Source organism: Onychostruthus taczanowskii, unplaced genomic scaffold, assembly GCF_017590055.1.
Source record: "Onychostruthus taczanowskii isolate IOZ18803 unplaced genomic scaffold, ASM1759005v1 scaffold10, whole genome shotgun sequence".
Lineage (NCBI taxonomy): Eukaryota > Metazoa > Chordata > Aves > Passeriformes > Passeridae > Onychostruthus > Onychostruthus taczanowskii.
Window position 1 is genome coordinate 17,080,345 of NW_024496526.1, and position 26,501 is coordinate 17,106,845.

At 53.3% G+C, this 26,501-nt stretch overlaps 1 protein-coding gene across 1 annotated transcript in view; it reads left to right on the forward strand.

The window, feature by feature from the left end:
* The first annotated feature begins 1,251 nt into the window (after positions 1-1,251).
* Positions 1,252-26,501, forward strand: part of KCNJ3 (potassium inwardly rectifying channel subfamily J member 3) — a 30,599-nt gene continuing 5,349 nt past the window's right edge. Inside the window, exons 1-2 of the mRNA XM_041409382.1 lie at positions 1,252-1,995; positions 6,646-6,862. Coding sequence (XP_041265316.1) covers positions 1,318-1,995; positions 6,646-6,862 — 895 coding nt within the window. The 5' untranslated portion in view covers positions 1,252-1,317. The remainder of the gene's footprint in view (positions 1,996-6,645; positions 6,863-26,501) is intronic.

Genomic DNA, 26,501 nt, shown 5'->3' on the forward strand with positions numbered 1-26,501 from the left:
CTGAGGAAGGTGATGGTTAAAAAACGAGGTGTGGCTGGGCTTTATCCCATGGTTAAAGCTGCCAGTCCAAGTTTTTCCTGGAGCTGATGGCCGTGGATACAGCCTGGCCCTTGGGAGCATCACCAGCCCCTTCCCACCCCAACTGCTCCATGATTCCCTGGGGATTTATCCACATTTTGGGGCTGGTTTCCTGCTTCCCGCCAGTTCTGGATCAGGGCTGAGCTTTGTGGCTTCTCTTAGGGAATTTCTTCCCAGGTGGAAGGGGCTGTGTCCCCTCTGTGTCCTGGCAGTGCTGCGTGGCTGCTGTGGGGATCTCAACGTCTTAAAAACTTCAATTAGAACACAATGAAGGTAAAAACGGGATAAAAGGAAAGGGAATGGAAATAAATAGAATAGAAATAGAATAGAATAAAATAGAAATGGAATAGAATAGAAATTACTAGAATAGAAATAGAATAGGAATAGAATAGAAATAAATAGAATAAGAATAAGAATAGAATAGAATAGAATGGAATAGAAGAGTTGGGGGTACCCGATCTCCCCTCCTGGCTGGTTTTGTTAGGAGCCGGAGCCCCTCCGAGGGAGGAGGGATGGAGCCCCGGGGGAGGATGCTGGGGAGAGGAAGATGAGGAGGAGGAGGACGAGCGAAGGAAGGATGCTGGGGGGAGGATGAAGGGGAGGATGAAGATGCGGAGCGCACCGAGGATGCGGAGGGCGGGCTGTGCGCGGGGTCGCTGCGCGCAGAGACGCGCAGGGTCAGAGGGGGCGATGGCGGGTGCGGGTCCAGGGGCGGGACAGGGGCGGTGCGGGAGGAGTGTCGCTGCGCGGGGCGTTGCGCGGGGCGGTGCTGCCCTGCCCGGGGCCGCTGCCGGCGGCTCCGCGTGGGAGGCGGTGGCTCCGCGGATTTTGCGGGGTATCAGTGGCTCCGCGGATTTTGCGGGCTGTCTGTGGCTCCGCGGGTTTTGCGGGCTGTCGGTGGCCGCGCGGATTTTGCGGGCTGTCGGTGGCTCCGCGGATTTTGCAGGGTATCGGTGGCCCCGCGGATTTTGCGGGGTATCAGTGGCTCCGCGGATTTTGCGGGCTGTCTGTGGCTCCGCGGATTTTGCTGGCAGCGGGTGGCTCCGCGGGTTTTCCGGGCTGTCTGTGGCTCCGCGGGTTTTCCGGGCTGCGGGTGGCTCCGCGGGTTTTGCGGGGTATCGGTGGCTCCGCGTGTTTTCCGGGCTGCGGGTGGCTCCGCGGGTTTTGCGGGGTATCGGTGGCTCCGCGGGTTTTCCGGGCAGCGGGTGGCTCCGCGGGCTGCGCGGGGCTGCGCGGAGCATGTCGGCGCTGCGGCGCAAGCTGGGCGATGAGTACCAGGTGGTGAGCACCTCGGCCAGCGGCGGAGGCCTCCCGCCCCCGCGCAGTGCCCCGCGCGGGAAGCGCCAGCGCTTCGTGGACAAGAACGGGCGCTGCAACGTGCAGCACGGCAACCTGGGCGGCGAGACCAGCCGCTACCTGTCCGACCTCTTCACCACGCTGGTGGACCTCAAGTGGCGCTGGAACCTCTTCATCTTCATCCTCACCTACACCGTGGCCTGGCTCTTCATGGCCTCCATGTGGTGGGTGATCGCCTACATGCGCGGGGACCTCAACAAGGCGCACGACGACAGCTACACGCCGTGCGTGGCCAACGTCTACAACTTCCCCTCCGCCTTCCTCTTCTTCATCGAGACCGAGGCCACCATCGGCTACGGCTACCGCTACATCACCGACAAGTGCCCCGAGGGCATCATCCTCTTCCTCTTCCAGTCCATCCTGGGCTCCATCGTGGACGCCTTCCTGATCGGCTGCATGTTCATCAAGATGTCGCAGCCCAAGAAGAGGGCCGAGACGCTGATGTTCAGCGAGCACGCCGCCATCTCCATGCGCGACGGCAAGCTCACGCTCATGTTCCGCGTGGGCAACCTCCGCAACAGCCACATGGTGTCCGCCCAGATCCGCTGCAAGCTGCTCAAGGTGGGTGCTCCGCGGGGAAGTTCCTTCCTGGAAAGCCGCCCGGGGCGGTGGTGGAGTCCCCATCCCGCGTGGAGGTGGCGCTTGGGGACGTGGGGGTCTCAGCAGTGCTGGGCATGGTTGGGATGGTTGGACTTGATGGCCTTGGAGGGCTTTTCCAACCTCAGTGATTCCGTGGGGGCCATTGCAGTGCTGGGAATGGTTGGATTCCGTGGTCCTGGGTGGCTTTTCCAACCTCAGTGATTCCATGGGGGCCATTGCAGTGCTGGGAATGGTTGGATTCCGTGGTCCTGGGTGGCTTTATCCAACCTCAGTAATTCCATGGAGCCCCAACAGTGCCGGGAATAGTTGGATTTTGTGGTCCTGGGTGGCTTTTCCAACCTCAGTGATTCCATGGGGGCCTTGGCAGTGCTGGGAATGGTTGGATTCCGTGGTCCTGGGTGGCTTTTCCAACCTCAGTAATTCCATGGAGCCCCAACAGTGCTGGGAATAGTTGGATTTTGTGGTCCTGGGTGGCTTTTCCAACCTCAGTAATTCCATGGAGCCCCAACAGTGCTGGGAATAGTTGGATTTTGTGGTCCTGGGTGGCTTTTCCAACCATAGTAATTCTGTGAGTCTTGGGGTGGCTGGGATGGTTGGATTTCGTGCTCTTGGGGTCTTTTCCAGCCTAAACAATTCCATGGTTCTGTGACAGAGCCATGGCCCCACTGCCGTTTCCCCTAGGGACATCCCACCCCCCTCTCCGTGTCCCTTGGACATCCCTCACTCCTGCCAGTGGCTGTCCCCACATCCCTGGGGCTTGGAGCAGCCCAGGGTGGCCCTGGCCGTGGCCAGGGGTCGGGCTGGATGATCCCAGATCGTGTTTTGGGTCCTGCTGCTGTCCCAGCATCCCTGTCCTGTTTTCCTGGTGCAGGGAACATCTCCGGGAGCCTCGGGCTGCGGGCTCAGCCATCAGCATTCCCAGCCTCCTTGGAGATAATTCCTACATTCAGCGCAGGATTGGGATGGATATTTATAGATTCCTATAAAATGCTCCATTTCCCTGACAAGGAAATCCTTTGTAGCTCCGAGCCTTCCGCGAGTCGGGAAGGAGAAAGCTCCGGGCATAATCCAGAGCTTTTTGGGCAGCCCTGAGCCCAGCCAGGCTGAACTTTATTGACGTGAGCTCCAAGGAAAGCAGAGTGCCAGGCTTAGACCTGGAGCATCCCTGCCCTGGAGGGCTGGGAAAAGCCGGCGCTGCTCTGAGGCTCGCCCGGGGCCGCGGATCCCGAGGGGAGAGGGAATCGGGAATAGGGAATGGGGATGGGGACGGAGCGGGTGGGAGGAAGGAGCCGGCTCGGGGGGGCGTTTGCTGCGTGCCGAGCATCCCGCAGGGACCCTCGGGATTCGGGATAGGGGGGTGCTGGGCAGGGAATGGGGTGTCCTGTCCTTGGGATGGGTGTCCTGCAGGAAATGGGGGTGTCCTGTCCTTGGGGGGAGTATCCTCCAGGGAATGGGGTGTCCTGTCCTTGGGAGGATTGTCCTGCAGGGAATGGGGTGTCCTGTCCTTGGCATGGGTGTCCTGCAGGAAATGGGGGTATCCTGTCCTTGGGGGGAGTATCCTCCAGGGAATGGGGTGTCCTGCCATTGGAATGGGTGTCCTACAGGAAATGGGGGTGTCCTGTCCTTGGGATGGGTGTCCTGCAGGGAATGGGGTGTGATATCCTTGGGGGGGATTGCCCTGCAGGGAATGGGGTGTCCTGTCCTTGGGATGGGTGTCCTACAAGAAATGGGGGTGTCCTGTCCTTGGGGGGGACTGTCCTGCAGGGAATGGGGTGTCCTGTCCTTGGGATTGCAGTGCCCTTGGGATGGGTGTCCTGTCCTTGGGATGGGGTGGCTGCCAGGGAATGTGGGTGCTGATTCCATTGGAAGGGTATCCTGCAGGGATTGGGGGTGTCCTGCAGGGATTGGGGGTGTCCTGGTAGGACTGGGGATGTCCTGCAGGGATTTGGGATATCCTGCAGGGAATGGGGGTGTCCTGCAGGGAATGGGGGTGTCCTGCAGGGGTTTGGGATATCCTGCAGGGAATGGGGGTGCAGCTGTGTTGGATTTGGAGGTTCAAGATCGGAAGGGTCCTGCAGGGGTTTGGGATATCCTGCAGGGATTTGGGATGTCCTGCAGGGAATGGGGGTGTCCTGCAGGGATTGGGGGTGTCCTGCAGGGATTTGGGATATCCTGCATGCCCTTCCCTCGGGGTGTGGGTGCTGTGCAGAGCGGGGCAGGGTCCCCATTCCCAGGACAATCCCCTTGGGAATCTCCCTGTTTTCCTCCCCTCCCTGCAGCCCCGGGGACGGAGCTCAGCCCATGGGAGGCTCCTGAGCCTGTCCTGCTCTCCCAAATCCCTGTTTCCCTGGCATTGCAGGATCAGGACTGGCCCAAAACCCTAAATCTTGGGGGGTCCCCTAAACCTTGAGGGAGTCTGTGCCTAAAAGAGGGAAAGAATTCCTAAAAATCTCCCAAAAAAACCCTTGAATAGCTTTAAAATGATGGAGTATAATTTATAAATATTATAGCTATTATTTATAAGGATAAATATATAAAACAGCATTACAGAATAATACCATAGATTTATGTAATATGTGATCACAAATATTTATATTTAACAATATATAATTTATACAGTTTGTTTTAAAATATTTAATAATGTGTAAATATATAGTTCCACGCTATATAAATATATTTAAATCATTTATTTCAAGCTATAAACAATCAAAAATTAGTAATTTCCAGTCCAGCATATGAAAATTGCTTTTTTTTTTTCTTTTTTGGCTCTCGAAGTGCCAGAGGGGGAATTTTAAAAGTTGGAGCTTCAAATTCAGTGTGGCTCCAAAATAATTCCCTGGATTTGAATTATGGGAAAAGAAAGGTTTGTGCTTGGAAGAAAAGCAGTGCCAAGTCGGGCCTTCTGGGGGAAAAAAGGGAAGGGGGAAAAAAGTGGAAAAACTGATAATTAGAAGGAAAAAATGATAATTAGAAGGAAAAAAGGAGAAAAAAAGGAAAAATGGGGAAGAGAAAAATAAAAGGGAAAATAAAAGTGAAAAATAAAACGAAAAAAGCGAGGAAAATAAAAGGGAAAATAAAAGTGAAAAATAAAACGAAAAAAGCAGGGGAAAGGAAAGTGGAAGGGAAAATAAGAAGAAAAATAAAATTAAAAAGGGGAAAAGGAAAATAAAAGGAAAAAATTAAAGAAAAAAGGAAAGAGGAAATGGAAGGGAAAAAGGGTAAAAAAAGAAAAAAAGAATAAAAGAAAAAGGGAAGAAGAGGAGAAAAGGATAATGAAAGAAGGAAAAAAGATAAAAGGAAGGAGGGAAAATAAAAGGGACCCACAGCGAGGAGAATAAGAGAAAGCTAAAAGAAAATGAGGAAAAGGGAAAATAAAAGGAAGAAATACCGAGGGAATAAAAGGAAAAAATAAGAGAAAAGGAAAAGAAAAAAGAGGGGGAAGGGGGAAGAAGAAAAAAGGGGGAGAAGGGAACCAATAAATGGGAAAATAAGAGGAACAAGGAGGAAGCAGGGGTTGCAGCAGGAGAGCTGTCCCTGTTCCCGGGCCTGGCTTGGGGGGCACAGGGATGTGGGGCAGGAACTGGGAATTCCTCCCCAGAGCTCCTGTGCCAGGGGAGCTGCAGCCCAGAGGGCTCAGATTTCCTTGGGAAGGGTTTTTGTTAGGGAAAAGGTTCTTTTCCTGCAGAGCTGCGTGGAGCTGGGAATCCCAATCCTTTATTTTTCCTGCCAGGAGCAAAACCAACCACAAAGCCTTAAAGTGGGAAATCTGCACAAAGCCTCTTTTGCCGTAATGGGAATTTTGGGATGGATTTTTGGGATTGGGAGGAGCTTGGATGTCACTCAGAATTCCTGAGTTGTCCTCCCCCATCACTTGGAGCAAAGGAGTCACTCAGGGTTCATTCCCTCTGGAATTGCCTGGGGCTGGATTCTTCCCGGGACTCGGGGAGGTGTAAAATTAAGTTTGGTTTCTCTGGATTTGAGCTCTGGAATTCCATCTGAAGTCCCCGGGAGCAGCTGGGAGTGTGTGACATCCCAGCTGGATCCGGGAACACCTGGACCTGTCCCACAGCAGGGCTGGGAGGGATGTGCTGGATCCCCTGGGAATTCCAGGGATCCAGGGGGAGAGGGCAGTGATGGCGCTGTCAGAATTTAACCTGGAGCTAGATTGGACATTAGGAAAGATTTTTCCATGGGAAGGGAAAGGGAGGTCAGGCACTGGCACAGCTGCCCGGCAGGGCTGGAGCCACATTCCTGGAGGGATTGCAAAGCCATGGATGTGGCACTTGGGGACCTGGGGCAGTGCTGGGAATGGTTGGGAATCGATCCTGGAGGGCTTTTCCAACCCAAACTTCCTGGGATTCCACGATTTCCTTCCCCCACTGAAGCTCACCCTGTTTCCCTGGGCTGGCCAGCGCCGCGCTGTCCTTCACTCCCGGTTCCACCTGGGGAAACCCCAGAATCCTGGAATGTTCGGGCGGGAAGGGCTGTCAATCCCATCCCACAGGCAGGAATTCTGCTGTCCCAGGTCGCTCCAAGCCCTGTCCAAGCTCTCCCTGGGCACTCCCAGGGATGAGGAGCTCCAACGTCCCTTCCCCTCCTTGTCCCTCGCAGTCCCGCCAGACTCCGGAGGGAGAATTCCTGCCCCTGGATCAGCTGGAGCTGGACGTGGGCTTCAGCACGGGGGCTGACCAGCTCTTCCTGGTGTCCCCCCTGACCATCTGCCACGTCATCGACTCCAAGAGCCCCTTCTACGACCTGTCCCAGCGGAGCATGCACACCGAGCAGTTCGAGATCGTCGTCATCCTCGAGGGCATCGTCGAGACCACGGGTGAGTGGCACTGGCCTGGCTGCAATTCCTGCTGGCCTGGAGAGCCTGGAGCTCTCTGGAGAGCCTGGAGCTCCCTGGAGATCCCTGGAGAGCCTGGAGCTCCCTGCTGGCCTGGAGAGCCTGGAGCTCCATGGGGCTCTTGGCATGTTTGGAGTGCTTGGAGGCAGCCAGAGTTGGGGTTTTCTGCAGAGGGGTTTTGGCACTGGGGCTCTCTCCAGGGGATGGATTTTGGAGCTTTCTCCAGGGGAATGGATTTTGGTGCTGGGGTCTCTCTAGGGGGATGGATTTTGGCACTGGGGGTCTTCCAGGGGATGGATTTTGGTGTTGGTGCTCTCTCCAGGGGATGGATTTTGGTGCTCTCTCCAGAGGGACAGATTTTGGTGTTGGTGCTCTCTCCAAGGGGATGGATTTTGATGCTGGGGTCTCTCCAACGGGATGGATTTTGCTCCAGGAGGATGGATTTTGGCACTGGGGCTCTCTCCAGGGGATGGATTTTGGAGCTTTCTCCAGGGGAATGGATTTTGGTGCTGGGGTCTCTCTAGGGGGATGGATTTTGGCACTGGGGCTCTCTCCAGGGAATGGATTTTGGTGCTCTCTCCAGGGGGATGGATTTTGGCACTGGTGCTCTCTGCAAGGGGATGGGTTTTGGTGATCCAAGGGGATGGATTTTGGCACTAGGGCTCTCTCCAGGGGATGGATTTTGGTGTTGGTGCTCTCTCCAACGGGATGGATTTTGGCACTGGGGCTCTCTCCAAGGGGATGGGTTTTGGTGCTCTCTCCAACGGGATGGATTTTGGCACTGGGGCTCTCTCCAAGGGAATGGATTTTGGAGCTCTCTCCAGGAGGATGGATTTTGGGGCGCTCTCCAAGGGGATGGATTTTGGGACTCTCTCCAGGAGGATGGATTTTGATGCTGGGGTCTCTCCAACAGGATGGATTTTGGCACTGGTGCTCTCTCCAAGGGGATGGGTTTTGGTGCTCCCAGGGGATGGATTTTGGCACTGGGGCTCTCTCCAGGGGAGTGGATTTCGGCACTCCCAGGATGTGGGTTTGGAATGTGGAGCTCCCAGCTGGGATGTGGTGCTCCTGCATTTCCCAGCTGCTGCTGGACACAGGGAATGTTCAGGGTACCCCTGATCTGTTCTGGGGCCGTGTTCTGGAGTCCCAGTGTTCCCACCCTGCCTCCCCAGGGCAGGAGAGCACAGCCCAGAGGGAGGAAGATGAACCCTCTGAGTGCTTCCCTAAAAACTCCCTGATGTTTCCCCAAAATCCCTCTGATAATTTCCTGAAAAATCCTTGATATTCCTCTAAAACATCCTTGATATTCCTCTAAAAACTCCCTGATATTTCCATAAAACATCCCAGAGACTTCCCTCAAAACCCCTGATCTTTACTTACCAACCCCCTAACAGTTCCCTAAAATTTCCTTGATGTTCCTCTAAAAACTCTTTGGTATTGTCATAAAGACTCCCTGATGTCCCCATAAAAACTCCCTGATATTTCCCTTAAAAATTCCTGATACTTCCCTAAAAACTCCCTGACATTTCCCCTGAATTGAAATTCTGAACCTCCATGATATTTCCCTAAAAAATTTCCTGATACTTGGTTAAAAACCTCCATGATACTTCCCTTAAAAATCCCTAATATTTTCATAAAGACTTCCTGATATTTCCTCCAAATTCCTGGATCCTTCCCTAAAAACTCCCTGACATTTCCCTATAAACTCTCTGACATTTCCTTAAATCCCCCTGGCACTTCCCTAAAATCTCCTTGATATTTCCCTATAAACTCCCTGATATTTCCCTAAAAAATTTGTGCTATTGCCAAAAAAATTCCCTGGAAAAGCTCATGGGAAATTTCCAGTCCTGACCTGCAGACCAGACATTGCAGATTTCTTGTTTTTATTCCTAAAAAAAATTAATTCCAAACAAAATGAGAGAAGAAAAGCTCTTTTTTAAGTAACTTGGAATTTTAAACCCTGGCTTTGTTTTGGGAAATATTATTAACCTGGAAATTATACAGGGAATAGGGGAGAAAAAAAAAAAAAAAGGAATTTCTGGTTCTTTAAAGCCTAACTGGGATAAGGTTCCAAATGTTGTGACCTATTTTTGGGAGCTGAGCTGAAAATTGGACAAAAAATAGAGCAAAATGTGCTGGATGTGGATGACACAGGAGGGAATGAAAGGGTTGGGAAAATCTTCCAGTGGGAGCGAAGGGAGGAGGAGGAGGAGGAGAGGGCAGGGCTGGGTTTGAGGGATGGGAGAGCTCATCCAGGGGTGCTGTGGTTTTTAGGGAAGGGGGGCCACCTCCGTGGGTTTAAATCCTGCAGAAATTCCAGCTTCTCCTCTCAGCTCCAGGCTTTTCCCAGCAAATGCTGCATTTTCCCTCCCATCCTTCACCTGGAAGCCCAAAGCTCTGGAAAAGCAGAGGTTTTCCTGTGGGAAGGTGCATGAGCAAAGCCTGGCATCCCTGGATATAAATGGCCATTAAATACTGGGAATAATGGGATGCATTTCCTATGGGTCACATCCCTGGGTGCTTCTGGGAAGGGAAAATGGGATTCATTCAGGGGTTTTGGAGAGGTTGAGTGGGGTACTGGGAATGTGACCTTGGAATTGGGATGAAGGCCTGGAAGGATCAGCCTCAGCTTTGACAGGACCTGTAAAAAGTTTAACAATTTACAAATCCCAGGGTTTTTTTTAGCTCTTTGTGGAATAATTTGGAGGGAATTCAGCTGGACCACCTTGTCCAGACCCTGCTGTGGCCAGGAGAGCTTGGAGCAGATGATCCATGAGGCCAGCCTGGCCTTGGTCACTTGCAGGGATGGGGTAAGAGATGGGAGGGAACTGAAGGCACTGACGGGATCAGGATTCAGGGATGTGTTTCTCCCTCTCTATTTTACATGATTTATAGTAATCAAGGATTTAGGAATCCAAATATCCATGGTTTGGGTCGGCTTTGCTGTGGATTTGGAGCCTCCAGGTTGGCTCCAGCAACTTTCCTTCCTTTAATCATTGAAGGATCCAGTTTCCTTCCCATTTCCCAGGTTATTCCCATTCCATTCCTCCCCCATCTCCCTGTGCTGCAAATCCCTCCCAGATTACAACCAGGATCACAAGTGTTGGGCGTTTCTCCCTCTAATATTATAATAAGCAGGGATTTAGGAATGTGAATATCCGTGGTTTGAGGCACTTCTCTCTTTTCCTGTGGATTTGCAGCCTCCTGGTTGGGAGGAATTTTTCCCTTGAACTTCCTTCCCTGCTTTAATCCTTGCCTTTGATCAGCTGCAGCACTGGGGGGTTTGGCTAAGGAGGGAATATTCCCAGTAAATCTGGCTGGGCCTGGCTGCAGAGGCACTGGAGGGGTTTTGGGAGATGCCTGCTGAGGGAAGTGGGATCTTCCTGCTGCTCAGTCCCACCTGGCTGATGGAAATCCCCCTTTCCAACGCCTTCCCTCCTGGAACAGCATCCAGACGGTTTCATCCTGCCTGGATGGAGCTCATGTGCTGCTCCTCATTGCAGCTGGAATTCTGGGAAGCATCCACATCCCTTCCTGCTGTCCTCACCCTCCCTAGTGCCAGGCTTTGGGCTCTTTGGGGGAAAAGGTGTGGGAAGTGGATCCAGCCAATTCCTGTAGGGAGGAGGGAAGCTGGGAGCTCCTGATCCTTGCTGGAATTCCCTGAGCGCTCCTGATCCTTGCTGGAATTCCCTGAGAGCTCCTGATCCTTGCTGGAATTCCCTGAGGGCTCCTGATCCTTCCTGGAATTCTCTGAGCGCTCCTGATCCTTGCTGGAATTCCCTGAGCGCTCCTGATCCTTGCTGGAATTCCCTGAGAGTTCCTGATCCTTGCTGGAATTCCCTGAGGGCTCCTGATCCTTCCTGGAATTCCCTGAGTGCTCCTGATCCTTGCTGGATGTCCGTGAGCGCTCCTGATCCTTGCTGATGTCCCTGGGAGCTCCTGATCCTTGTTGGAATTCCCTGAGAGTTCCTGATCCTTGCTGGAATTCTCTGAGCGCTCCTGATCCTTGCTGGAATTCCCTCAGGGCCCCTGCTCCTTCCTGGAATTCCCTGAGTGCTCCTGATCCTTGCTGGAATTCCCTGAGCGCTCCTGATCCTTGCTGGAATTCCCTGAGCGCTCCTGATCCTTGTTGGAATTCCCTGAGAGTTCCTGATCCTTGCTGGAATTCTCTGAGTGCTCCTGATCCTTGCTGGAATTCCATGGGGAGAGCAGCAGGGCTGAGCTGAGCTCTCCTTCCCTCCCCAAATTCCAGCCAGGAATGTGTTTAGGGATGTGTCTCCTCTGAGGGGTTTTTTAGGAGTCACAGGAGGGGTCCCGGCCCAGGATGGTGGAGGTGATTCCTTGGGATGGTTTTAACTAAAAAAAGAAAATATTTGGATGGATATTGGGAAGGAATTCCTGGCTGGGAGTGTGTGGAGGGCTGGGCTGGAATTCCCAGAGCAGCTGGGGCTGCCCCTGGATCCCTGGCAGTGCCCGAGGCCAGGCTGGAGCACTGGGATGGTGGGAAGTGTCAGGTTTGGGATGGGATTTAAGACCCCTTCAACCCAAAGCATTCCATGATTCCATGACCTAAAATTCCTGCGTGGGGAGTGCTCAGAGTTCCTCCCCTGGGAGCTGGAGGAGCCCCACTCTGGCACTGGGATTGTTCCCATTTTTTGCGACAGAGACCCTACATTTTTTTGCTCCCGTTTTTTGCAGGAAAGGGGGATTTTTAAAGCTGAGGAAAAGGTGGAACGTGCTGGGAAAATGCAGGCAAGTGTCTGGAGGGAGAGGAGAGTTTGGGAACAACAAATCCCTGGAGGTGTCCCAGGCTGTCCCATTTTGGAGCCTTTCCCTGTGGAGATGCTCCCATGGACACGGAGCTGGTGACGATTCCTGTGGGTCAGTGCTGATCATTCCGGGTTATTTTGGATATCTCTCCCACCCCCCATTATCAGGATAACCTGGAATTGGGAAGAACACTCCAAGGGTTTATTTTCCAAACCTTTTGTCCTCGTTTCCCATTGTTGGGATGCAGAACTGGAAGCTCTGTTGTCAGCAGATCTTCCTGGTTCCATTCCTGTGGAAAATTTGACTTTCATCCTGGATTTTCTTCCTGGAATTTGCCTCTGGATGTGTTTGGGATTATGTAACCCTTTATAATGGTGTGTTATCCTGCAATTTATTGATAAGCTGCTAAAATTCCTGAAAAAATGAGCCATTAATAGGAATCTGAAGCAGACAAAACCCTGCAGGAATGGTTTGTGTGTTCGTATTCCAAACTCATTAAATTTATTTTGGAAACCTCTTCCCGTGATTTGCAGATTGAAGAACTCCAGAGCCTGCCAGGCTTTTTAATTAAAGAAATAGGGATGGCATCAGAGGCCTTTTCCTCTGGTTTTGCTTTTAAAAACATGAAAAAACTGGAATTCTGGAACCACAGGAAGGGTTCTCCGAGATCCTTGGGGGTGAGCTCGGAATGCAGCAACTTGAGGGAACAAAGAGCTGGGACAGATCTGAAAATTACCAGGATTCTGATAATTCCATTTAAAATGGGATTCTTTTGGATGCCTGTTCTCAGTGTCAGTGAGCAACCTCAATACAAATTCAGCAGCTTTAGAGGTGGAACATAAAATACGGGAATTCTGGAATGGTTTGGGCTGGAAGGGACATTTCAAGGTCAATTTATTTGTGGTTTTTTTTCATCTTTCCATTCAGATTTTGAGGGTTTTTTTGTGTGTTGGATGGGAGGGCGACAGGAAAAGAGGATTCAGCACTTCACATATCGGCAGTAGCTTTGAAATTGCATTTATTTTATTTGAAATATTTTTAAGCACAGCCTGAGCATGGTAAAATATTCCTTTAAAACTCTCAGGGCCGAACATCCCACAGATCTTTTCCCGGTGCTGCCATTATAGGAAATCCGTCAGTGGAAAATCCAATATTTTTTGGTCACATGGACAAACGCGTTTGGCCCCGGCAGAGCTGGGACTTCCTGGGATTGGGACCTTCAGCTCCAGCTTCCTTCTGCCACCCTGGAGCTGCTGGGCTGGGAAAGGGGGAAAAGGGGATTTTTAAAGCTGAGGGAAAGGGGAATTGCTGGGAAAATGCAGGGAAGTGTCTGGTGGGAGAGGAGAGTTTGGGAACAACAAATCCCTGGGACAGGCTGGAGCCCTGGGACAGTGGGAGGTGTCCCTGCCATGGCAGGGCTGGAGTGGGGTGGGATTTAGGGTCTCTCCCAAGCCAGAGCAGTGTGGGATCCTGGGATCCATCCCTTACATAACTTTTATCTTGGATAACGCTCCCTCCTCCTGCCTGAGGCAGGCATTCCCCCAGATCCCCCATCTCCCTGCAGCAGGCCTTCCTGCTCCCTCCTCTTCTCCCTGAGATCCCCTTGGAGGCCCAGGAGAGAGAACTGGGGGTGATTCTGGCCCGGAGCTGGGCAGGAGCTTTCCCTTTTCCCTTTCCCTTTGCCCTTTTCACTCTCCCTCTCCCTTTTCCCTTTCCCCTTTCCCTGTGGATGATCCCAGTGTAGGAGCGACAGGATGGATGAGACCAGAGATCTCTGAAGCCAAGTTTTGGAATTGGGGTTTATTGCCAAGAGCCTGGGTGCAGGGAGCTGCCAGCCACAGCAGGCCCCAGAGAGGGAGAGAGGTAAAGAGAAAGAAGCAAGAGCACGGAAAAGAGGAGGGGAGAGAGAGGAAGAGTAAAAAAAAAGCCAAGTTCCTGTTACAATACAATAAATCTTCTTCTGTGCTGAATATTCTAATTCTCACTAACCAATCCAATCCAAGATCCAAATCCTATAGCATTCACATACAAAGAAAAAAAAATTCTATATATAGAATATATATTCTATATATATATTCTATTATATATATATATATTCTATAAGAATCATTTCATTACCATCCCATGTTACATTTTAAACCCTAAAAACTTCTCTTTGGGCCCCTTCTGCCCAGCCAGCAGGGTCTGCCCTGACCCCTGGGCCTGTCTGCAGGCAGAGGGGATTGTTCCCTCAAAAGGGGATTACCTCCAGCCAGCCGTGCCATTGTTTCCCACTTGTTCAGTAGCTAAGGTATCCCAGAGCTTGCTTTCATTTCCATCTCCCTTATAGCTTCCATATTCTCACATACTTTTGCCAGGCAATCATATTTAACAGGCTTTCCTGTTTCATCTCCCCCAACAAGCGGGCACTGCGCTGGAATCGCGGCTCTGCCAAAATTCCCTGCTCACGCTTGACCAGCCAGGATTCCTTCAGCTTGAGCAGCCTCCTTGTGCTGAGCTGCTGCTCCCACAGCCTCTGGAGCCACGTTTTTCTGGGATTGCTGCGGGAGGCTGGGCTGGAGCCATTGTTTTGGGAGCACCAAAACTCCGTCTCTACCGTGGGTCTGCACCTGCTGCCTCAGCTGGGGTAGAGCAGGGAAAAGGGGAAGATCCAGCTCCTGATCCAGGGAGCTGTCCTGCTGCGGGGGTTTGGGAATGCTGGGGTGGGAAAGGGGAAGGCAGAGGGTTGGAGTTTTTCCTGGAGTGCTGGGATGGGGGGATGCTGGTGGCTAAATATAGCCCCGGAGTGCTCCTCCTGGAGAAATTCATGGACAGATGAAACCCTCGCTGCTCAAGTGCTGCTGATTCACAGGATCCTGGAATGGTTTGGGATGGAAGGACCTCAAATCCCATCCCACTGTCCCAGGTCATCCAGCCTGGCCTTGGGCACTGCCAGGGATCCAGGGGCAGCCCCAGCTGCTCTGGGAATGTGTGCCAGGACCTGCCCACCCTCCCAGCCAGGAATTCCTTCCCAATATCCCACCTTCCATTTAAAGCCACTCTCTCCTGTCCTTGTCAGGCAGTGGCTCCTTGAATCCTTCACTATGTTGAAATCCGAGCCATTTTTTCTCTGTAGCAACTTCTTCCCACTCCTTATTTACCTCCTGGATCCTCTGGCAGTGCAGCTTTCCCTGGATATTTGCCCTCAGTGAGTTACGGATGCTGCTGTCAGAGGTTTTTGTCAGCAGCCCACTGATCCCTGCTCAGTGTTATTTATTTATTGTTTCAATAATCTGCAGCAGGGCCCGTGCCTCGGGCAGATGTGCTGCTCCAGCCCTGCCAGGAATGCCCAGCTGGATTTTCCATGGATACCTGTTCCTCAGCCTGGATGCTTTGGTGTTTGTTATTCTTTATTTCCAGCTCTGCACAACGTGGGGGTGTGAAATATTCCAGCTCCCTCCCAGCTGCTTCCTCACGGGCTCGCTCTCCTGAGGGATCGTGGTTTGGGAAGGGCCTCAAATGGCACCAGGGGAGGTTTAGGTTGGATATTTGGGAACATTTCTCCTGGGCAGGGCTGTGCAGGCCTGGCACACAGTCCCCTTTCCTGGGGGGTTTCGCAGCCCTGTGCATGTGGCACTGGGGACACGGGGCAGGCCAGGGCAGTGCTGGGGATGGCTGGACTCGATGCTCTGAGAGGCTTTTCCAGCCCAAACCCTTCTGGAATTCCGTGATTCCAGCTGAACTGGCCTTCCCAGGGCAGTGATTGCAATCCCTGAGCAGCCACGCTCGATGTCTCCTTTTGGAAAGGGACAAACCCCTGAGCTCTCCTCGTGATTAACTCCGGGTTTCTTCTGCTTTTTGAGGGCTTTGAACCCCTGGAATTCTCTGGGGAGCGGGATGTGCTGTGGGACAAGGAACACAAAAAAACCTGCAGGGATGGGGACTCCACCTGAGCACCTTTTCCTGAAGGAACTTCCCCAAAATCCTCCCTGAGCTGCCCTGGGCCAGCCTGAGGCCGTTCCCTCTGCTCCTGTCCCTGTTCCCTGGAGCAGAGCCCGACCCCCCCGGCTGTGCCCTCCTGGCAGGGAATTCCAGAGAGGGAAAAGATCCCTGGGGATCCTCCTGTGCTCCAGGCTGAGCCCCTTCCCAGCTCCCTCAGGGATTCTCCAGCCCCTTCCCAGCTCCCTCCGGGATTCTCCAGCCCCTTCCCATCTCCCTCAGGGATTCTCCAGCCCCTTCCCAGCTCCCTCAGGGATTCTCCAGCCCCTTCCCAGCTCCCTCAGGGATTCTCCAGCCCCTTCCCAGCTCCCTCAGGGATTCTCCAGCCCCTTCCCAGCCCCATTTCCCTCCCAGCCCCTCTCTCCCATCCCACCCCCAACCCTTCCCAAACATCCACACCTCCTGGGGCTCATCCTAAGGGAAGAGCCCGAGCCTGGCCAGGTTGTTTTCCCTGTTTTCTGACCCTTTGCAGCCGGTTTGTCCCAGCTGGGCGCTCCCAGTTTACGGGTGGCCGAGAGCAGCTGTGGTTTGGGGGTTGCTTTGTGCCTGCCCCGGGCTCTGGGGGTGATTTGCAGCTGAGGTTTGGGAGAGAAGCGCTGGCTGAGCTCCTGGTGTGTTACACAACCCGAGCTGCAGAGAGGCTGCTGTGAGCTCGCTGATGATAAAAGTGGCTGGCAGGAGAAGGGGGAGAGGCCTGGCGTAGGGAAGATGCTGGGACATTCCAGGAGAGTCATCAAAAACGACAGGAGGAATTGGGAATTCATGAAGGGGAAAAGCTGTGCTCGGGCTGGAGGGAGCCTGGAGGGCTGGGGGCTGCTCCTGCCTCCCTTCCCTGTGCTCCAGGCTGGGTTTGGGGGGGTTTTGGGAGGTTTGGGGTGGAGGGGTTCTGGCTGATCCCAGCAGGCTTCCTGGGGAATGGAGACAGGCTGTCCCTTTTTATTGCACACTGAGCTGCCCCTGGAGGCACCCAGGGAAGCTCATGAGCTGCTCTGAGTTAATCTGGGAGCCCCAACCAAGCCCATGAGTGAGCCTGACGGGGCTCCAAAGGTTTGGAGCTGTTGTGCTGCTCCGGCCATGGGAACAGCTCCCTCCTCTAATGGCAATATTTATTACAGGCTCCTTGTCCTTGTTTTCCACCCTCAGTGACTCTCTGGAGCTCCTGGACACACAGAGCAGGAGATGAGCAAATCCCAGAGCTCCCAGCAGAGCAGCCTCAGCCCCTGTGCTGGGATTTCAGGATTTCACACCAAACCTGGGATGGGGCTCCAGGAGCAGGGCATTGGATCAGGGGCTCCAGGTGCCTCTGGAGTCTGGGTCCTGCGGGAAAGGGGGGATTCTGCCCCCGTGCTCAGGTGAGAGCCCACCTGCAGAGGTGCACCCTGGCACAGGTGCCCAGAGAAGCTGTGGCTGCTCCTGCATTCAGCACTGGCAGGATTAAAAAAACAAAAACAAAAAAAAAAAAAACCAAACCCAAAAAACCCCCCAACAACAGCAAAAACCCCCAAAAAAACACAACCAGAAAAAAAAAACCAAAAACCAAAAAAACCCAAAAAACCCCAAACCTAAAAAAAAAAAAAAAAACAAAAAAAAAACCAAAAAAACCCCAACAACAGCAAAAACCACCAAAAAAACACAACCAGAAAAAAAAAACCAAAAACCAAAAAAACCCAAAAAACCCCAAACCTAAAAAAAAAAAAAAAAACAAACCAAAACAAACAAACAAAAAAAAAAAAAAACCAAAAAAAACCAAAAAAACCCCAAAACAAAACTAGATGGAAGAAGCAAACAGTTGTGCCCCCAGACAGGAAAATGCTCACTGGAGTCAATTTATCCAGAGATTTATTGGCTGTGGAGCAGAGCTGGGTCACAGCCCTTACCTGTGTGAGGCTGTGGCCAGCAGGATGCAGCCTGGGCTGGAGTCACCCTCTGCTTTTCCAGCTCCTGGATCTGCTCTGTGCCCCTCCTGCTGAAATTCCTGCTGTTGTTATGGATCTATTCCATCGATTGCCTACAAGGATTGGTTCTGCTCAGGGTTCCTCAGAAAGGATCATGGTTCAAGGAGGCACTGCCTGACAAGGACAGGAGGGAATGGCTTCAAATGGAAGGATTAAGGTTGATCTAGATGGGATATTGGGAAGGAATTCCTGGCTGGGAGGGTAGGGAGGCCCTGGCACACATTCCAAGAGCAGTTGGGGCTGCCCCTGGATCCCAGGCAGTGCCCAAAGCCAGGCTGGAGCAGCCTGGGACAGTGGGAGGTGTCCCTGCCATGGCAGGGCTGGATGGGATGGGATTTAGGGTTCCTTCCCAACCCATTCCGTGTTCTGGGATTGGTGGCAGTGATGACTTTGGGATGCTGGGTGGTCCCACAGCTGCTCTGGGGTGAGCCAGGCACCCCAAATCCCTCAGGAATCACCTCCTGCTCCACTGGGACAGGTCTGGGGAGGTGCAGAGATGAGTGGAGCCGGGCAAGGCAGCAGTTTTCCTGCTGAGATTTCCTCTGCTCCTTAGGATATTGATCTGTGGCTGCAGGCCAGCCCTCAGGACACAGCTCCGGGATAAATAACCGGGGACAGGCAGCGCTGATTGTGATTTAGGAGCTGGGATGGCTCCATGGCCCAGGGAAGGGACTCTCCCTCTTCCTGCTCCCTGTGCCCCGGGTTTGGCTCCCCCAGGGGCTGGAGGGGGCTGGCTGTGGCTTCTGGGGCGTTTTTGGGATTGTGCAACCAAGAATTGGAACGTGTTTAAATTGAAAATATGTTGTGAGTGCAAGGGCAGTAAAGATCAGGGAATCACAGGATCGTGGGATGGGTTGGGCTGGATTCAAATCCCATCCAGTGCCACCCTGCCCTGGCAGGGACACCTCCCACTGTCCCAGGTGTCCAGCCTGGCCTTGGGCACTGCCAGGGATCCAGCTGCTCTGGGAATTCCATCCCAGCCCCTGCCCACCCTCCCAGGCAGGAATTCCTTCCCAGTGTCCCGTCTGATTCTGGGCTGGGTGACACGGTGGGGTCGGGCACGGTTGGACTCGGTGGCCTTGGAAGGCTTTTCCAGCCTCGGGATCCTGGGATTCTGGGCTGTTGTGGCTCCTGGATGCTGTGCTTGGTCCAGCAGCAGCTGTGGGGCCGTGCTGCTGGTCCCAGATAAAAGCACATCCCAGAGCTCTCCAAACTCAGGTCCCTGTGAGTGATCCATCCCTTTTCCCTTTTCATTCCATGGCATTACTCTTCCCATCTTTTTCCCCGTGGTGCTGGGCTCATTCCCAATGTCTCCTGGAGCCTTTCCTGCTCCTCCTTGTGCTGCAGACACTTTAAATTCCCGGGGCAGGGAGCTGGGGGTGGGATTTCCCCCGTGGAACATTGCTGTCTCCGTGTGATGGAGGAGCTGGGATTTATATTTAATATTGCCCACGATTTCCCTGCCCCTGGCTGCTCCTCAGCAGCCAGACCCGGGCAGGGCTGGAAAACTCAGAACAATTCATGGGAAACTCAGAAAAATTCACAGAAAAATCGGAGAAATTCATTAAAAACTCGGAAAAATTCATGGAGCGCTTTGTGCCAAGGACCTCAGCCAGAAAAAAGGGGATTTTCCCTTTTATTTTTTTTTTAAACCTGGAAAAGGTTAAGAATTTAAAAGCTGCATCAAAACCATGCCTGGAGTTGTGGCTTGGTCCATGATGCCTGTGAAAGCATCCCAGATTTCCACTGTAGATGGGATATTGGGAAGGAATTCCTGGCTCTGAGGGTGCTGAAGGCCTGGAATGGAATTCCCAGAGCAGCTGTGGCTGCCCCTGGGTCCCTGGCAGTGCCCGAGGCCAGGCTGGACACTGGGGCTGGAGCAGCCTGGGATGGTGGCAGGTGTCCCTGCCAGGGCAGGTGTCCCTCGGGATGGGATTTGAATCCCTTCCCACCCAGCCCAGCCTGGGATTTCACGGTGGTGTCTCCAGGAGCCGCGTTTAGGGAATTCCATTCCCTGGGTGCTGGGGCTCTGAGAGCAGCTGAGCTCACCTGGCAATTAATTCATCAGCAGAACTGCCTGGAATTAGAGCTCTGCTCCGAGAGAGGCTCCTAATTGGGAGTTAATGGCTCATTAGTGCTGAGCGCATCAGCCTGAGAACCCCGACAACACAAACAAAGCAATTAATGGTTTTCAGGGAGTGGGATCCACCATTCCAGCGCTGCTGCTGGCCCGGGCGGCACCGAGGTGGGTCTGGGCCAGGTGTGCTTTGGAGCAGCCGGGTTTGGGGGGCTCCGGGGGTGCTGCTGCAAAGGGAATGCCCTTTGGAATGCCCTTTGGAATGCCCTTTGGGATGGTGGGGTGGCTGTGGCTTCCTGCCCTGGGGCCTCCTCCCTGTTCATCCCAAACTGGACGCCTGGGAATGATGGGCGGTGGAAAAGGATGGGGGAAATGAGCAGCAGTGGCTCCTCCTCAGAGAGCTTTAGGAATGGAAATCACAGAATTTCAGGCTGGGTTGGGTGGGAAGGGATCTTAGAGCCCATCCCAGTCCCTCCCTGACCCTTTGCACTATCCCAGGGTGCTCCAAGTCCTCTCCAGACACTTCCAGAGATGAGAAGGAGCTCCAGGAGAGCTGGAGAAGGACCTGGGACAAGAAGGGACAGGACACAGGGAATGGCTTCCCACTGCCAGAGGGCAGGGGTGGATGGGAGACTGGGAATTCCTGGCTGGCAGGGTGGGGATGCCCTGGCACAGGTCATTCCATGGATGCCCCTGGATCCCTGGAAGTGTCCAGTGCCAGGCTGGAGCAGCCTGGGACAGTGGGAGGTATCCCTGCCACGGCAGGGTGGGATCGATGGGATTTCAGGTCCCTTCCCACCCACACCAGGCTGGGATCCCGTGAAGGTGTGGCAGCACCTCTGAGCCCACCAGGATTTTCCCTGGAAGGCAAGCAGTGCCCTGAGGTGTGGGATGGGAAAAGGCAAAGAGCCCTGGCCAGAACTGCCAACGCCATCAACACCAAACGCTGCTGAAACCTGCAGGAAATAAAAGGCAGAAATGCTCCAGACTCGGAGGCTTTTAAGCCAGCCTGGGGAGAGCTAAATCAGCGCGATGGGGATGGCAGGCAGGGCTTGGATGTAAAATTAGAAACCCCTGGCAGGCATGTGGGCATTTGTGCAGCTCGGGCTGGGATGTGGCAGATTGATCCTCGTGGAATAACGAGCCTGCTGGATGACATCACATCCCCAGGGATGGGGCCCTAATTAACCTCCCTCCTTCCCTCCCTCCCTCCTGCCCACAGGAAACATTTCCCTGTTCCTCCCTCGGATCGAGGCACAGGGAGGGAGCAGCATCCCAGAGCTCTGAGCCTCCTCTGCCTCTGCTGCAGGAGGGGCTGGGCCTGTGGGATTCAGGGATGGTTCTCCCAGGTGTTCCAGGATGTTTTCTCTCCTCCAGGAAGGGTTTGAGGATGCTGCTGCGGGTGCAGGAGCAGCTGGGAGATGTTGAGCACCTGGTGCTGCACCTGGGGGGTCAGGAAAATGTCACCAAGGGGGACAATCCAACGTGGAATTGCTGAGGGCATGGAGATGCTCTTGGTGATTTTTTTCCTAGGGGAAAAGGTTTCCCATGTTGGGGAGGTCCCAGTGAGGTCTCTGCTCGCTGCAGGGGAAGGGGGAACTGCCCCATCCCTGGGAGTGTTCCAGGCCAGGCTGGAGCAACCTGGGATAGTGGGAGGTGTCCCTGCTGGTGGCAGGGGGTGGGATGGGATTTACTGTCCTTCCCAACCCAAAGCACCCTGGGAGTCTGTCATTCCATGATATTTGCATATATTTGTATATCTGTGGCCCAGCAAGGAGTGTGTGGATTCCTGAAGAGCCCCTTGCAGCCCCAAATCCGTTCCCACAGGGCTGCCAGGGCTGATCCTCCCTTTCCTGGGAGTCTGTGTGCCCCTGGTGCCCCTCCCTCCGTGCCACGATCCATGTTTAGTTTGGGTGTTCCAGCTGTGCACGGCTCTGGGGCACAGGACAGGAGCTGCTCCAGCCGGGGAGATGCTGGGAATGGCAACTGGGATGTTCCCAGTGCCAGACAGATGGATGCAGGAGAGGAGCTGGGAAAGCTGCTCTGACAGCCTCAGCAGGTTTGGGATTGGCAGGGCTGCTGATCCCCTTCTGCAGGCTCTGGACTCATCCCGTGCATCCAGCCCCGGGAGCACAGGGGTGCAGCCCGTGTTCTCCAGCAGTTTTGGGTGTTGGGGTCCCCTGAGGGGATGCTGAGTGAGGTCTGCAGAGAACTGTGGAGTGTCAGAGCTGGGAGGGAGCCACGGGATCATGGCCCTGCACAGACACCCCAAATTCCCACCCTGGGCATCCCTGAAGCACTGTCCAAACCCTCCTGGAGCTTTTGGGAATGTGCCCATTCCCTGGGGAGCCTGGGCAGTGCCAGCACCCTCTGGGGGAAGAGCCTTGCCCTGATCTCCATCCCAGCCCCCTCTGGCACAGCTCTGTTTCCCTCTCCCATGATGGATCTGGGGGTCTCCCCTTGAATTCCTTGCCAAGCTGAGGCTGCAGACCAGGAGCAGGAATGGCAGAGCAGCTGTGTTGGAAGCAGTTCTGGGCATGAACTGATGGCCTCAAAATGTTCAATGTTCCAAGGCACTCAGCACATCAATCCCTGTGTTAAACCAGCAGCACTAAATCCCGAGAGGTTATTCCCAAACACAGCTGCCTTCTGTCAGCCATGGAATCCCAGGGTGGTTTGGGTGGAAAGGGACCCTAAAGCTCACCCAGCAGGGACAGACACCTTCCCCTGTCCCAGGGTACCTTGGACACCTCCAGGGATGGGGATTCCACGGCTTCTCTGGACGCTCAGAGGCTGATGATCCCTCTCTGTACCAACCCTGACGTTGACACAGATTATTTTCAGCTCAGAAGGTGGCTGCTGACTTTCTGTTCTATTTAAATCAGTCTCCCAGCCATCCTTTTCCCATGGCAGGGCAGCTGGCGTGGAGCAGGTCCCCTCTGGCAGCACTCAGGGAATGTCCCCAGATCCTGGAGCCCAGCCTGTGTGGCTCTGTGTCCACCCCAGTAAACCGTCCCTTTCCACGTGAGGAGAGCTGGATTTTCCATCCAGGAAGGCGTCTCTGGATCCCTGGGGGTGTTTTTGGGGCTGCAGAGGGAAGCTCTATTTTGGTGCTCAGCCCATATGGCCGGGTGGGAGTTTGGAGGAGTGGCTGTGAGAGGGGAGGGAGGGCTGGGCTCAGCCTCACGATGAAAATGGTCTCATCTGGAGAGCAGAAATTATTGTAAATATCTTTTATTTTTTCTGGTCCCCAGACTTCCCTCAGGTGTTGTTGTGACCTCCACCAGTCTCCTGGGATTTAACAGAATGCTCCTTTCCCCCTGTGGCTCTTCCCCACAGTTCCCAACATCGAGCTACAAGTGAATCCCCTCATTTCCAGCTGCACTTTGGAGCCCTAACTCCATGAAAAGCAGAACCAGCTCTTTTTTTTTTTTTTTTGGAAAATCCCTGTGAGACCACAGAGTCCAACACTGCCCAGGCCCCCAGAGCCCCATGTCCCCATATCCACAGGGCTTTGGAATTCCTCCAGGGAGGAGGACTGCCAGGCTGGACAGCCCTTTCCATGAAGGAGTTTTTTCCTGGCACAGGGTGCCCAGAGCAGCCCCTGGATCCCTGGCAGTGCCCAAGGCCAGGTTGGATGGGACTTGGAGCAGCCTGGGACAGTGGAAGGTGTCCCTGCCCTGACAGGGGTAGATTGGGATGATCCCTAATTTCTCTTCCAGCCCAAACCAGTCTGGGATTCTCTGTTCAGCACAAGGAATGTTCCCACAGGGCTGTGCTGTCAGGAAAAATCTGGGAATACTTGGGGCTGACGGGAGCTCCGGAGAGCATCACTGCGTTTTTCCAGGGCACGGATGGGCAGTTCCAGTTTTTATCCAAACCCCACTTTCTCCATGTCCCCAGCTGCCTGGGAATAGCCCACCCAAGGCGAGGGGATCCATTCCCACTCCCATTCCCATCCCTTTCCCCCTGCCCTTCCTGGTGCTTCCCAGCGGGAGCTGCGTGGAGTGAAGTCCTGCCCTTCTGGAGCTGCTGAGTCAGTCCCAGGCGGGTGGGAGGGAGTGATGCAAGCCTGGCAAGGTGGCAGATGGCTCTGGGAAAGGAACCTGCTCCAAGGAAGGAGCTGGGATGGGCCCTGACGCATTCCGGCCGCAGGGAAGAGGAGCGGAGCCCGGGGTTGGGATTAAAAAAAAAAAAATAAAATCAGGAGAGGATAAAAATAGCAGGGCAGATTCTCAGCCAGGATTAATTATTGCGTGGAATGTGTGTTACTGCACGGAATGTTTGATCCAGATAACTGCTCCTGCCTCTGCTTTTCCAAGAGGATGGACAGCCCTGCTCCAGGCCTGCAAGGGCAGCCCTGGAGGCTGCCAAACTTTCGTTTTCCCCCTCTTTTTTTTGGTACCAAAAAAAGGAGATTCCTGACCTGCCAGCAGCCCGTTGTGTCCCTGGATGTGGGAGCAGGAGTGGGACGTGCTTTCCTGGGCTGCTTCCATGGGATTTTGGAAACCTGCCGTGGTTTGGGCTAAGGATGGTCCTGGCAAACACCAGGATGAGCTGCTGAGGGTGCCAGGGAAATCCGGGGGTGTGAGGATTAAAAAGTGCCCCTGGAAGAGGCCTGGCTGATAAGGAAAATAGCTTTGGTGTCACGGCTCTGTTTAAATGTCAGGAATGCTCCAGGAGGACAGTGGGGATAACGCAGGAGGTATTTATGGAATGGAGATAAACAACCTGGCTGAACTGGGGAGCAGGGCAGGAGCCTGGATCGCTCCCCAGGGTGAGGAGAAATAAAGTGTTTGGGATAAAACCATGTCTGACAGATGGGAGCGTGGGCTGGAGCCACGGGAGCATGGGGTGGTGGAATGGTTTGGGTTGGAAGGGATCTTGGAGATCGTCTTGGCTCCCTTTTGCACACAGACTTCATGTGTTAAATCTGAGTGTGCTGGAATTCCCAGGGATTCAAATTCCCAGAGCAGATGTGGCTGTCCCTGGATCCCTGGAAGTGCCCAAGGCCAGGCTGGACAGGGCTTGGGATAATGGAAGGAGTCCCTGCCCATGGGCTGGACTTAGATGGTCTTTAATCATCTGCCAACCCAAATAATTCTGGGATTCTGTGGTGTTTTCATGGATTCATAAAGGGGTTTTGTGGTTGGTATCTTTAAGACACATTTTGTGTCTTCCATTGTAGGAAATGCTGTATTTTTTTTTATCTTTATCTTTTTTTATGAAAAAATTGCCTCAGCATCCTCCCAGCCAGGAATTCCCAGTTCCCAATCCTTTAGGACACATTTTGTGTCTTCCATTGCAGGAAATGCTGTAATTTTTTTTTTTATCTTTAACCAAAATGGGTTTTATGAAAAAATTGCCTCAGCATCCTCCCAGCCAGGAATTCCCAGTTCCCAATCTCCCATCCATCCCTGCCCTCTGGCAGTGGGAGCCATTCCCTGGCTCCTGTCCCTCCATGCCTTGTCCCCAGTCCCTCTCCAGCTCTCCTGGAGCCCCTCCAGGCCCTGCCAGGGGCTCTGAGCTCTGCCTGGAGCCTTCCCTTCTCCAGGGGAACATTCCCAGCTCCCTGGCCAGGACTGCCAGAACATTCTGGAGCACTCCAAGCCATCATCACTTTAATCAGGGACCAGCCTTGTGCTGGTGCTGGGGAAATGTTGGTGCCAAGAAGAGCTGCTGGCTGCTGTTCCCAGGGAGCTGCAGGTGCTGGGGCTGCACCCCACGCTCTCTGTGCTGCACAGGAGCCCCCCCCTGCACTTCCCAGGCTGCCACTGAACTTCCAAGGAAAAGCAGTGCAAGGCACAGGGACAGCCTGGGAGCTGAAACCCTCCTGGTTTGGGGGCTGAGCCCCCTTTGTGCCCCCATTTTCTGGCTGATTGCAGATCTCAGCCGTTTGTCACCATTCCAGATGTGAACATCAGAATATCCCCTTTATCAGTTATCCCATTTATCCCATTTATCAGTTATCAATCCCATTTATCAGTTATTCCATTTATCCCACTTATGTTATTTATCCCATTTATCAGTTATCCATCCCATTTGTCCCATTTATCACCATTTATCAGTTATTTATCCCATTTATCAGTTATTCAATTTATCCCACTTATGTTATTTATCCCATTTATCAGTTATCAATCCCATTTATCAGTTATTCCATTTATCCCACTTATGTTATTTATCCCATTTATCAGTTATCCATCCCATTTGTCCCATTTATCAGTTTTCCTTAGATAAATGGGGTGAACCATTTATCCATTTACCATCTATGAACCAGCTGCTGTCCCTGTGTTCGGAGCAAAGCTGTGGCTGCCCCTGGATCCCTGGAACCATCCCTGGAAGGGGCTTGGAGCAGCCTGGGATGGTGTCCCTGCCCGTGGCAGGGCTGATCCTTGACTTCCCCTCTGCCCCAAACCATCCCAAGATTCCATCATTTCCCCTGCACTCCTGGGAGAGGAGAGGTTGCTGTGGGAATCCTTTTCCCTGCAGGAGCAAGTCCTCCCTCAGCCCTACAAGAGCAGAGTTGTATGTCTTTGTATCAAATCCCAGCCAGGCTTTCCTCTTCCCTTCACGGGCCTTAAATTACAGTTCTGAATTAGCTCAGTTGTCAGAAATTCATCAGACTTTGCTGTGTGATTAATTTTTCACCGGTGTTTTGGAGGTTTTGCAGGTAAGCTGCAGGTTTAAGGCAGATCATCCCCCCAGCATGCTCAGGGAGGAGCCCCTGGCTCAGCTCCGGGCATTTTTCCTGCAGGGAAAAAGGTAAAAACCTGGCAAAAAGAAGGATGTTTGTGCCTTTTGGCCAGGAATTCCTGCTGGAGATGCCTCTTCCTCCCAGTGC